This window comes from Carcharhinus amblyrhynchos, chromosome 7 (genome assembly GCF_965287045.1).
Source record: "Carcharhinus amblyrhynchos chromosome 7, sCarAmb.v2.hapA, whole genome shotgun sequence".
NCBI lineage: Eukaryota > Metazoa > Chordata > Chondrichthyes > Carcharhiniformes > Carcharhinidae > Carcharhinus > Carcharhinus amblyrhynchos.
In genome coordinates, this window is record NC_137330.1 from 1,450,636 (window position 1) to 1,464,663 (window position 14,028).

General features: G+C 44.5%; 1 protein-coding gene across 1 annotated transcript in view; it reads left to right on the forward strand.

Annotated features, from left to right (window-relative positions):
• The window catches only part of LOC145345296 (scavenger receptor cysteine-rich domain-containing protein DMBT1-like), a 376,233-nt gene extending 375,601 nt beyond the window's left edge, over positions 1 to 632 (forward strand). Inside the window, exon 18 of the mRNA XM_080193113.1 lies at positions 325 to 632. Coding sequence (XP_080049239.1) covers positions 325 to 632 — 308 coding nt within the window. The remainder of the gene's footprint in view (positions 1 to 324) is intronic.
• The last annotated feature ends 13,396 nt before the right edge of the window (positions 633 to 14,028 follow it).

Sequence of the window (14,028 nt, forward strand, 5' to 3'; positions counted from 1 at the left end):
AACTCTTTCAGAGAGTCGGAGCAGACGTGATGGGCCCAATTGTTTCCTTCTGCACTGTAGGATTACTGTAGTTTTATTGTTTATTGCTTCTAACATTTTCCCTACGGCTTCTGGTGCGCTAGTTGGCCTGTGCTTTTCCCATTCTCCGTCTCCAATACTGGAAGTGTTAATTTAAAGAACAATTGACTTCATCGCCTGAATACACTGTTCGAGATTGAAAGTCGTGGTGAAATCGAATGGATCGCATGAAGTATGAAAATTAATTAACAGCCATTTCTGGAGATAAGAATTGGAGGAACATTTACCCTCTCCTGTTCATTTTAGATGCATCGGAGCGGTCCACTATCTCCCAGGATCCAAATGATTCAGTTCATGTGGCCGGGAGTTCACTGAGAATTACGTGCACAGCTCCCAGTGGGTATGTGGGAGGTCGATTCACGTTAATGAAAGACTCGACTAACGTCAGTGTGCACGAGGTGGCGTCCAACCAAGCCTCCAGAAGCTTTTTGTTTAGTAACATAAGCAGGAGTAATGGAGGAAGCTACACCTGCTTGTATGAGAGGAATGTGTCTGGGACCTGGATTTCATTCACAGCCAGCGAGGCTCGTCAAATCCGTGTGATAAGTAAGTGAGCCTGTACATTTTCTGTGGAGTATTGCGGACAATTTACTGAAGTTATATGATCTTGGAGGCCGGTGAGATTGGGAAATGCCAGAGTGAGAGTGAAATTTTATGCACCAAAGACGGCGTGGATGGATTTTGGGTGAGGTGAATGCACTATTGCTCCACGCGATGTGGGCACTGTTGGCAAGACCATCTGTGTGCTGTCCATCAGGGGTTTCCCCTTGGGCTGAACTGCATGTTTTTGCATTGTAGACATCAGTTGACAGTGATCACTTTGAGCGTTAATTAGAAGTCACGTGTAGGTTTGGCCGGGTACACGCAATGGATTTACTTCACTGACGGGGAAGGAGTGGGCACTCGTATTGGCAGAGTGACAGCCTTGGAACCCAGGCTTGAATCTCTCCACCACAGATCGTGCTATTTTAATTGAATAAAATTACGGGAGTAAAAAATTAACGGTGGTCTTCACTGATCAGCATAATGGGTAGCAGGCGACATTCTGGCAATGTGTTTTGCACTGCTCCCTGAATGTGCCAGTCACCCGAGTTGCATTCTGGTCTTGGGTGACTACCTGCGTGGAATTTCCACCTTATCCCAGTGTCTGTTTCCTCTGGATGATCTGGTTTCCTCCCGCAGTCCAACATTCTGCAGTCTCGGTGAATTGGCCCTGCTATAGTTCCTCCCTCTGTCCCAAGAGAACTAGGCTGAGGGGATTAGTGGCATAGCTGCATGGCATAACAGTATAGGGCGAGGGGTGAGCCTGGGTAAAACGTCTTTCAGAGAATTGGTGCAGACTTGATGGGACGAATGGCCTCCTTCGGCATTGTTCACATTTTGAAATTTTACGCTTCTAAAGCGCTGGAGACCCAGGTTAGGATCCAAACACGGAAGATGGTGAAATTCTCTCAGATGGCAGTGTATCTGCAGAATTGTTTAATGCAGAGGGCTGTAAGGCCGAGTCGTTTAGTGTGTTAGAGGCTAAAATAGACGGTTTTTAAATCATGAAGGGAGTTGGGACATCATTGGGATAAGGCAACAATGATATCACATCAGTTATGATGTTACTGAATTCTGGAGCAGGCTCTATGAGCCTATTGGCTTGATCAAGAACGGAGGATTACAGATGAGGGTGATTGTTTATGCTAATTTGCCACATAGTGTCCCAAAAGTGTTAGTTTATAAAGAATAGCAGGGTAAATCCAAGGACTATGGGGATAGGGCTCTGTGTATGTCTGGATAACATGTTCTGTTGGAGAGTTTATGCAAACTCTTGTGCAGAATGACCTCCTTCAGCGTATGAGTGTTCTATGATTCTATGCTCTGGGGATCCAGGTTTGAATCCCAACATGGAAGATGCTGAAATTCTAATTGAATAAAAACCTGGGATTGGCAGTCTAACATTGACCAGCTGACGATCATTGAGCAGGATAAAAATTAATTTGATTTACTAATGCTCCTTTAGGGAAGTAAATCTGCCATCCTTACCCGATCTGGCCCACATGTTACTCCAGACACACAAAGCAATGTTGTTTCCCTCTGTAAATGATGCCGCGCACCTCAAGGGGAAATTATGAATGCTGGCCCACCCAACGGCAACCACCTCCCATGAAATAATATCAAAAAGAATTGTGAGCACCTTTATGACCTTCAATGAAATGTGTGAAAACAAGATGCAGACTGATACCAGGAATTAAAAAAGACAGTCAAAATGGGAGGAAGAGTTCATGTCCTGATGTTGCTTCTAAAGTCAGCAGTTTAGTGTTAAACTAGACTCAGCTCCCTGGAGCACAAAGCCACGCTCGCTGGAATTTACCTCGCTGTGTTTTTGTTTCAGACCTTCCAGCACAGCCGAACATCTTTGCCATTCCGGCCTTGCCCGTGTATGTGGCAGGAGAGACAGTTACCGTGAACTGCACGTTTCCAAATGGGGAATTGACCGGCCGTCTGCAATTACTCAAAGGTTCAGTTGTTCTCACCAACGGCACCACCAATCAGCAGTCCCTCACCAATGCCATTTGGAGCATCACCGCTAATGACGCAGGGACGTATACGTGTTCCTATGAGAAGGAAGTGTCAGGTCGATGGCTACGTTCTCCATTGAGTCGACCCCTTGAAATCAATTTCACACGTGAGTCAGACCTACTCTAATTCAGTAATTCTTGCACTTAGTGTCATTGTCATCGAATTCTAGAGATTAGCACCACAGAAAGAGGCCCTTCGGCCCATTGTGCCTGCGCTGGCCATCAAGCACCTATCGATTCTAAATGAATTCTCGACCACTTTTCTGTAGACTCGTACACTATGGTATCTCAGGTGCTCACCTAAAGGCTTCTTAATTGTTGCAAGAGTTCCCAAATCATTTCAGGCAGCGAGTTCCCGATTCCCAACATCCTGTGGGTGAAAAAAAAGACTTTCCTCAGATCGCCTTGTAAATCTCCTGCCCCTTACCTTGGGTGTCACCGTGGCACAATGGGCGGCATTGCTGCACTATAGTTAGCTTTGCTCCTTCACAGTGCCAGGGGCACATGTTGAATTCTTGACTTGGGCCACTGTCTGTGTGGAGCCTCCACCTTTTCCCCGTGTTTGCGTGGGTGTCTTCCGGGTACTCTTTTTTTTCTAGAAGTCCGAAAGTCGTGCTGGTTAATTGCAATGGCCATGCTAATGTGTCACTCAGTGTACCCGAACAGGGACTAGCGTGGTGGCTAGGGGAGAGTAATATCACTGTGGTGTTAATGTAAGCCGACTTGAGGCATTAATAAATAAATTTAACTCTTAAACATAAATATCCCCCCCCTCCCCCGCTATTTAATCCCTCTACTAATGGGAAATATTCCTTCCTATCAATGTCCAACAAACTCAATCAGGTCTCCCCACTCACCCTTCTCTTCTCTGGGGAAAATAGCCCCAGCCTAACCAACTCTCTTCCAGCCCTAGCAACATCCTGGTGAATCTCCTCCGCATCCTCACTGTTACACAAAGATTTCACGAGTTTATTGAGATCTACTTTTGCATGGAGCTCTCCGAAATCGGAAGATAGTCTCCCTGTGCCCACTAATTTGTTACCTCAATTTGAGTAAATTGTGAAGCGTGATGGGTGGGAGAGAGAGTGGGACAGTTTGTTGCAGTTTTAATATCACGGGCGAGAGATGAAAGAGCAAAAACAGCCTAACGATCGGTGGACAGCGGTTCAAATCCCACCACAGGCGTTGATAATATGTCAACTGAAATAATTATTTTACAATGGGATCTCTTTATGGCAGCATTACTGGAACTTTCTGCAAAATATCTATAAGGGAGAGTTGCCTCGGAGAGGTTTATTCATGCGCCTCGCCAAGTGAAGTCCTTTCAGGAAAGTCCAATATTAACTACACAACCAAATTTTTAAGTTTAATTGATTTTGATCACAAAAATTTAAATGTAACTTCTACAATTTCACAGAAGTGTGTTGGTATGTGTGGGTTTTGAATTCGGTAGACAATTCCTCAGGTTGTCAAAAGGTGCAAGAAATACTCCAAGAACGTTCTAAAACTTCAGCCAGTGTCAATGTAATGGGGAGAATCGAACGACTGTCCAAAATGCGTATCCTGTTCAATAATGTTCTTCGGGGAAGGAGGTCGTGAATCATTAATGTTCAGAACATATCAATGAGGATGGGTTTAATGACCCACTGATACGACCTAGTGGTGCAATTCCATTCAAAGGAGATTAGGGTTGGTAGCAATTAGCGACCTTACCAGTGACACCACCTTCTAGGAAGGGGTGAAGAAAGGAATCGCAAATGCGTTGGCGCTCTTTTGCGTCGGCTAGCTCCCTTTCCGAGAATGAAATCAACGACGATAGATTATTTCAATGACAAAGGAAGGTAGACTCACTAAAACCGAGGAAAGGAAAAGGTGTAGTCATTTCAGCCCATGTGCACAGACGACAGGGAGAATGTTCCAATCGATGTTAGAACTCAAACAAAATCCTCGTGTACAAGCCGAAATAGAAATTTTCCGCGGTAGCTCAGAATCGGTTCTCCACATTCCAAGATTTCCAGATTGACTAACGGGAAGGGCTGTTCAATTTATTAATAGCTGGATGGACCTTGCCAAGTTGCAGTTTGATCACCCCAAATCACTTAAAGCTGTCAAGCGTCCTTTATCGACTAACAAGTTTAACCATGATGCAATGTGGAGACATTGGAAGAGAGCCGCTGTCAATTTCAAAGGTCCAATCTTCTTGGTGACTACATTTCTATGTATGTGGTTTGGCCACATTCATTCATCATCTGTATGCAGATTAGACCATTCATTTGAAAGTTAGAGGACGCAGTGATTAAGTATCAATTGCAATAGAAGCTTACGGAATTTAAGTAATTGTGCAAATATTTTGCCCAAATTCCTGCTTGAAATTCCCGATTCCAATCCTTTGCCTGAGATCAAACATGCTGCATTCGAGGAATAATAGTCCCAATGATCGTACAATACGATGGTGAAACTGACATTATTGAATCTGCGTTGGAGAATGACCCTGACAAGGAGGAAATACAATTCCTCAGTCGGGGTCAATATGAAACAAATTTATTGGAATAGATTTGGAAGATGGAACACCAACATCAATATTGCTAAATTGCCCCGGTATCCCAAAGTAACTACAGATGATCAAAAAGGAAATGGAACGTTAAAGGGAGACGATATGTCAAAATGTACAAAGAAATAATAGACTAGCAAAAAGTAAAATAAAAAGATGTTTTGAGGTGAAGAGAGGTTGAGTAGGTCGGGTCAGTACTCAATCTAGTTTAGAAGAATTAGAGGCGAACGTACTGGGACATATAGGATTCTCAGGGTTATTTGACAAGGTTGATGCTGAGAAGTAGTTTCCTCTCTTGTGGGATGGGCTTGTAACACAGGGGCATAATCTTAGAGCAAGTCGGTCACCCACTGAAGACAGATGAAGAGTGTGTCATGGTGGCACAGTGGTGGCATTGTGGTTAGCACTAGTGCCCCACAGCGCCAAGGATCTGGGTTCAATTCCTGCTCGGGTCACTGTGCGGAGTTTGCACATTATCCCCGTGTTTGCGTGGATTTCCTCCGGGTGCACCAGTTTCCTCCCGCAATCCAAAGACTTGTGGGTTACTTGGGTTGGCTATGCTAAATTGTACCTCAGAATTTTTGACCTTTAAATTGAAACACAGTAAAATGCATACTGCGCAACAATCAAAATCAAAATTTGAACTTGAAATCAATTAGCAAGCTATGTTTGACCTTCAGTGAGTTCGTCTTACATAGAACATAGAACATAGAACATCACAGCGCAGAACAGGCCCTTCGGCCCACGATGTTGCGCCGACCAGTTTTTTAAAAAAAACACTGACCCACTAATCTAAACCAATCCCTTTTCGTCCATAAACCTATCCACAGATCTCTTAAACGCCCCCAAACTAGGCGCATTTACAACTGCAGCAGGCAGGGCATTCCAGTCTCTCACCACCCTCTGGGTAAAGAACCAACCCCTGATATCCGTCTTATAACTACCCCCCCTTAATTTAAAGCCATGCCCCCTCGTGCTAGCTTTCTCCATCCGAGGAAAAAGGCTATCACTATCCACCCTATCTAAACCTCTAATCATCTTATACGTTTCAATAAGGTCCCCTCTTAGCCTCCTTCTTTCCAGCGAAAACAACCCCAAATCCCTCAGTCTCTCCTCATAGGACCTCCCCTCCATACCAGGCAACATCCTGGTAAACCTCCTCTGCACCCTCTCCAAAGCCTCCACGTCCTTCCTGTAATGTGGGGACCAGAACTGCACACAGTACTCCAAGTGCGGCCGCACCAGAGTCGTGTACAGTTGCAACATGACGCTGCGACTCCTAAATTCAATCCCCCTACCAATGAACGCCAAGACACCGTATGCCTTCTTAACAACCTTATCTACTTGATTCCCAACTTTCAGGGATCTATGTACACATACACCTAGATCCCTCTGCTCCTCCACACTATTCAAAGTCCTCCCGTTAGCCCTATACTCAACACATCTGTTACTCCTACCGAAATGAATTACCTCACACTTCTCCGTATTAAACTCCATCCGCCACCTCGCGGCCCAGCTCTGCAACCTGTCTAAGTCACCCTGCAAACTATGACACCCTTCCTCACAATCTACCACACCTCCGACTTTGGTGTCATCAGCAAACTTACTAATCCACCCAACTATACCCTCATCCAGATCATTAATAAAAATTACAAACAGCACTGGCCCCAGAACAGATCCCTGAGGCACACCACTCGTAACCGAACTCCATGACGAATATTTACCATCAACCACCACCCTCTGTCTCCTATCTGCTAGCCAATTCCTGATCCAAGTACCTAGATTACCCCCAATCCCATACATCTGCATTTTCTGCAGAAGCCTACCATGGTGAACCTTATCAAACGCCTTACTAAAATCCATATATACCACGTCAACTGCCTTACCCCTATCCACCTCTTTGGTCACTTTCTCTAAGAACTCAATAAGGTTAGTAAGGCACGACCTACCTGCTACAAAATCTTGCAAAGTGGCCTCTGCTCCATGTTGGGGAGTCAGGGGCACTGGCTATGATATATGCAAGGGCTTATGGGGATAGGGTCTCGGTGGGATTATGACCAGTGCATCCTCGATGGGCCGAATGGCTTCCTTCTGCACTGTAGCATACTATGATCCTACGATTCTCTCAGAGGGCAATGCATCTGTGGAATTGTTTACTGCGGAGGGTTGTGGAGGCTGGATTGTTTAGTATGTAAGAGGCTGAGAGGGACAAAATTTTCAACAGCAAATGAATCGAGGTTTGGCCGAAAAGTTGGAGCTGAGGATGATCATATCAGATCAGTTGTGATATCATGTAATGCTAGAGCAGACACTGTGGGCCTAATGACTGGATAAAAACCTAGGATTTCAGGTTAGGAGGATTGGTCCTGCTATATTACCCCTAGGGTCCCAAGAGGGTGAGGTTAGAAAAATGGCAGGATAAATCCATGGTCCACATGTGTATGACCGTGTGTGGATCTGAATAACGAATTCTAGCAGAGATTCGCTGAAGAAACCAGGTGCCGAATGGCTTCCTTCAGCACTATAAGTATTCTATAATTCTGTGCCGCGGACACTCGAGTTTGAATCCCACCTTGGAAGGTGGTGAAATTCTAATTGAATAAAAATCTGTCACTAACAGTCCAACGATGGTCAGCAAACTATCATTGTTTGATGTCAAAATGCATCTAGTTTACTAATACCCCTTTAGGGATGGAATTCTGCCTGCCTTATCCGATCTGGCCTATATGTGACTCCAGACCCAGGCAGCAATGTTGTCTGACTCTGTAAATGCGCCCACACCCCACAAAAGTAATTCGTGAGCCACTTCATGGCAACTGACGTAAATTTCCTGATCACCATTGCTGCGATGTAGTGGTAATCCCTGAATAAAGGACACCCTTGCCTCAAAGCAAGATGGCAAAGTGTGAAAATAGGATGCAGACTGGCACAAAGCACACAAACAATAAACTAATCAAAATGGAAACCACTGATCATGCCTTGGTGTTTTTGATGAAGCTAAGAGTTTTTTTTTAATATTCTGTGGTCCCGGAAGCACAAAGCTACGCTCGCTGGAATTAACTATCCTGCCGTTATTGTTTCAGATCCTCCAGCTCAGCCGGGCATCTCTGCAATTCCAGCCTTCCCTGCATATGTGGCAGGAGAGACAGTCACCGTGACGTGCACAGTCCCAAATGGGGAATCGACTGGCCGCTTGCAGTTACTCAAAGTTCCTGATCGTCACATCAACAGCTCCAGTAATCAGGAGTCCCTCACCAGTACCATTCAGAACATCACCAGCAGCGACGTCGGGACGTACACATGCTCCTATCAGAAGGAAGTGTCAGGTCGATGGCTGAGTTCTCCGTTGAGTCGACCCCTTGAAATAAACCTCACACGTGAGTCAGATCTACGCTAGTTCGGTAACTCCTGCATGTAGCCTCATTGTCATCGAGTGAGAGAGATGCGCAGCATGGAAAGAGGCCCTTCGGCCCATCGTGCCCCTGCTGACCATCAAGCACCTACCTGAATTCCATTTTCCAGTACTGTTTTTCTGTAGCCGTGTACATTATAGTATTTTAACTGCTCATCTGAATACCTCTTAATTGTTATGAGGGTTCTTATCCACCCTTTCAGGGAGTGAGTTCCATATTCCCACCACCCTCTGGATGAAAATGACTTTTATCAAATCCCCTCTAAATCTCCAGCCCCTTACTTTAAATCTGTGCCTCCGTCTGCTATTGGGAAGCTAACCTTCCTATCTATCCAATATATATCACTCATAATCTTGCACGCGTCGATCAGGTCTCCCTCCTCAGACTTCTTCCCTCTTAGGGAAATGACCGCAGCCTAACCTGCCTATCTATTTTGCTGAAATGCTCCATCCCAGGCAATATCACGATGAACCTGCTCTGTACTCTCGCTTGTGCGCAAATAATTCACGAGTTTATTCAGATCTATTTTTGAAAAGCGTTTCTCATAATTAGAAGCCATTTGCTCTCTGGTCTTTCATTCATTCCATCAAATGGGGTACATTGAGAATGGGCGGAGAAGTGGCGAAAATGTGAGTCAGAGCGCCATTATTATAATAAGACAGGACGTGTGATCAAAGAACAAAAATAGTCTAACGGCCTGTGGACCAGGTTTCTAATCCCATCACAGCTATTGGTTGTATATTTACGTTAAACTAAGTGTTGTGAAATTGGTTCCCTTCTACATATAGAAGAAGGAGTAGGCCAGTCCACCCTTTGGGCTGTTTGATTTTTTGATCATGGCTGATCATTAAATTCAGTAACCTGATCCTCCTTCCTCCCCCGCTCCCCAATATCCCTTAATCCCTTTAGCCCAAAGAGCTATACCTAATTTCCTCCTGAAATCAGACAATGTTTGGCCTCAACTACATTCTACTATAGTGAATTTCACTCATTCACCACCCTCTGGATGAAGACATTTCTCCTCACGTCAGTTTTCCAAGGTATGCCCCTTATCCTCAATCTATGACCCTTAATTCTGGAGTCCTGCACCATTGGGAACATTTTTTTTCTGAATGTACTCTGTCTAACTCTGTTAGAATTTTATAATCCCTCTATGTCAAGTACATTCTTCCTCAGGTAAGGAGACCAAAACTGCATACAAAACTCTAAGTGTGGCCTCACAAATGTTCAGTACAATTGCAGTCAAACATCGCTATCCTTACACTCAAATCCTCTCGCTATGAAGGCGAACATACAATTTGCCTTCTTTACTGCTGGCTTTCACTGCACACTTGCTTTTAGCGACTGATGCAAGAGGACACCAAGAAATTACTGAGCATCCAAATTATACTTATTCAGGTAATAATCTGCCTTCTTATTGTTGGTACCAAAAGTGGATAACATCACATTTATCCACAATATACTACATCTGCCATGCACATGCCCACACACTCAACCTGTCAAAATCACACTGAAGCATCACCACATCCTCCTCACAGCTCACCCTCCCAACCAACTTTAATCATCTGCAAATATGGAGACAATACATTCAGTTCCCTCTTCCAGATCACTAATATATGATATGAATGGTTGGGGTACTAGAACAGATCTCTGCAGAACCCCACTAGTCATCATCTGTCAATCAGCAAAAAAAAGACCCATTTATGCCATTTATGTTTCTTATCAGCTTTTCATTCATCACAAAAAATAATCTGCAATCCCATACGTTTCATCTTTACAAAGTAGTCGGTGATGTTAGGCCTTGTCAAAAGCATTCTGGAAGTCTAAATTCTTTCGTAAATCCATGCTGACTTTGTCTGATTATGCCACTGCCCTCCAAAATGGAAGTTATGACGTTCTTTGTAATGGATTCTAGTAAATTCCCCAGTTCCGAGGTCAGACTCATTTCCCCTTCTTAATCAATCCTTCGGTCCTCGTTTGCTGAATTTTAAACTGCTCCCAATCCTCAGACCTATTGTATTTTCTTGCCAATCCCTATGCTTCTACCTCGAATCAGGTAAAATCTCTAAGTTCTCTTGCAAGCCATGGTTTGGCTGCAATTCTCTTACTACTCCCGCGGCAAAGAAGAATAAACAACTTTTGCACATCACCTATGTTCTTTTAAATGCCTGTCACCAACAGCCCACTGTCTTTCCTTTCAGTAACGTTTCCGTGACAAAGAATTTTGCCATATTATGATCAGTCATCCCCAAAGGCTCTTTCACAATCAGAATGCCAACTAATTCAGTCTCATTTCTCACTACTGTGCCCAAGATGGCCTATCCCCTTGTTGATTCCCCAAAGCATTGTTCCAAAAAAAACGCCGTTATACACTACAGGAATTCCTACTGTATTGCACTGTGACTAATTTGATTCTCCCAATCTATGTGCAGATTAAAATTGTCCATAATCACGGATGTTCCTTTAACACATGCATCTCAGTGCTGCCACTGCTGGGTGTTCATCTTCTGTTTATCTCTGAATGGTCATTCTCTGCCCACTGTACAGTCGAGGTGTCTCCCAGAATGCTTCTCAGTGAAGTCTGTCTCCCACCTCTGCTGGATCTTCTTCTCCTGTTTACTTCTTTAGGTGTTCTTCATATACCCAATACACAATTGAGGTGACTGCACTGACTGTTTCTGGAATGCTCCTCAGTGCAGACCCACTGTCATCTCTGCTGGAAGTTCTTTTACTGTTTGGAAAGATTGGGAGGTTGTGTTGTAGAGTCATAGAGGTTTACAGCATGGAAACAGGCCCATTCAGCCCAACTTATCCATGCCGCCCTTTCTTTTTTAAAACCCCGAAGCTAATATCAATTGTCCGCATATCCCTCTTTACCCATCGTACCCATGTAACTATCTAAACGCTTTTTAAAAGCCAAAATTGTACCCGCCTCTACTACTAATTCTGGCAGCTTGTTCCAGACACTCACCACCCTCTGTGTGAAACGATTGCCCCTCTGGACACTTCTGTATCTCTCCCCTCTCACCTTAAACCTATGCCCTCAAGTTTTAGACTTCCCTACCTTTGGGAAAATATATTGGCTATCTAGCTGATGTCTGCCCCTCATTACTTTACAGACCTCTATGAGATCACCCTCCAGCCTCCTACGCCGCAGAGATAAAAATCCCAGTCTATTCAGCGTTGATCCTTTTAGCTCAATCCATCAAGTCCCGATAGCATCCTAGTAAACCTTTTCTGCACTCTTTCTAGTTTAATAACATCCTTTCTATAGTAGGGTGATTAGAATTGTACACAGTATTCCAAGTGTGGCCTTACCAATGTCTTGTACAACTTCAACAAAACTCCTGTATTCAATGGTCTGACCGATGAAACCAAGCATGCCAAATGCCTTCTTCACCACTCTGTCCACCTGTGACTCCACTTTCAAGGAGTTATGAACATGTATCCCTAGATCCTTTTGTTCTGTAACTCTCCCGAACGCCCTACCATTAACTGAGTAAGTCCTGTCCTAGTTCAATCTACCAAAATGCATCACATTTATCAAGCATTCTTAGCTTTTATCATTAATGCTGTAGGTTCACGGGTATAAATCCCACCGGAACAGCTCGTGGAATTTAAATTTAAGTTGTAAAACATCAACAGAAATCTACACATGGTGATTGTGAACAACGGAATTATCATCGATTATTACAAATTAAATCCACTTCACTAATTTCCTTTCAGGAAGGAGATATGGTATCCTTATCTGTTCTGGCCTACAAGTGACTCCTGACCCAGAAGAGAGCTCTTAACTCTTGGCTCTCAACTACGCCTCTGAAACGGCCAGTCAGTTCGGGAGGTAGCTAGTTATGGGCAATAAATTTTGTCACAAACAACGACACCAACATCCCATGAATGAATAATAGAACATCTGTCTTGTAAATTTCTGAATTCCACTGTCTTATTAAATCAATCTGGTTTTCCAAAGGGCCCCATAATGTACGATGGCATTACCATTGCTTAATCTTACCCCATCCACTCTAGGCATCTCCATTAACCAGAAACTTAACAGGACCCAGCCATATATATCTCGTGGCAATCAAAACAGGTCAGAGGCTGGAAATCCTGCGGTGAGTAACTCGTCTCCTGATTCCCCCCCAAATCATGTCCATAAGGAGTCAAGTCAGGACTGTGATGACATACACTCCACTTGCCAGGATAAGTGTGGCTCAAAACAACACTCGAGAACCTCAACAGCACCCTGAACAAAGCAGCCGAAATTGCTGCCGCCACTTCCATAATCATTCACTCTCTCTTCCACTAAAGCATAGAGGCAGCCATGTGCACCATCTATGTGATCTATTGCAGCAACACACCAAGGCTTCTTTGACAAAATTTCCCATCTCACGACTTTGGCCATCTAGAAGGGCAAGGGCAGGGGAGACCTAGGAACACCACAACCGGACGTTTTCTCTCCAAATCCCTCATCGCCTTGACATTAAATTTAGTGTCCGTTTCTTCATTTACACGAGACTGACTGATGTCCAATAAAAGACCTGGAACTACCTCCCTAACAGCTCCGTGAGTGCACCTACACCACTCGGAACAGACTGATGTCTAAGAACAATCCTGAAACGCCCTCTCAAACAGCACAGTAGGTATCCCTGCACCACACGGGCCTGACTTATTTCCAATCCCGCAACTCCCTCCCGAATAGCATTTTGGGTTTCGCTACATCCCATGCATCTGCAGCTGGTTCAAAAGGTGGCTCACCCTTACCCTTGCAAGGGCCAATTTGGGATGGAGAACAAATGCAGGGCCTAGCCTACATCCATAAATGGATACAAATAACGAACAGTGAGGCCAATCTCCCAATTAGTGCATCAACTGGATTTTGAGAAAGTGACCATTGATGAAATTGTCACACTGTATTCGAAGGCAACAGTGTGACATGATGCGAGACAGCAAGGAAGGATATCCATCACACTGACTTTTCTCAAAGTGCAATTGTCACACAGATGAAAAGCAAAATGTCCTTCATATAATTTCAGAACCCCGTGTGAGACTAGTCAATGCCACCCATCGCTGCTCTGGGAGAGTGGAGGTTTACTACAATGGCGAATGGGGAACAGTGTGCGATGACCATTGGGGTATCACCGACGCCACAGTTGTCTGTGCCCAACTTGGCTGTGGTTCGGCCGTGTCAGCGACCAGGAACGCCCTCTTTGGGCGAGGCACTGGGAAGACCTGGATGGATGATGTTGCATGCGCTGGAACAGAATCTTCTCTCTGGACTTGCCCCTTCCCAGGATGGGGTAAGGAGAACTGTGGTCACCGGGAAGATGCGGGTGTGATCTGCAACCCAGGTAAGGAGATAGCTACCTAATGGAAATGTGCACTGATTTAAAGTTCAGAGGTGAACATTTCTGCTTACCAG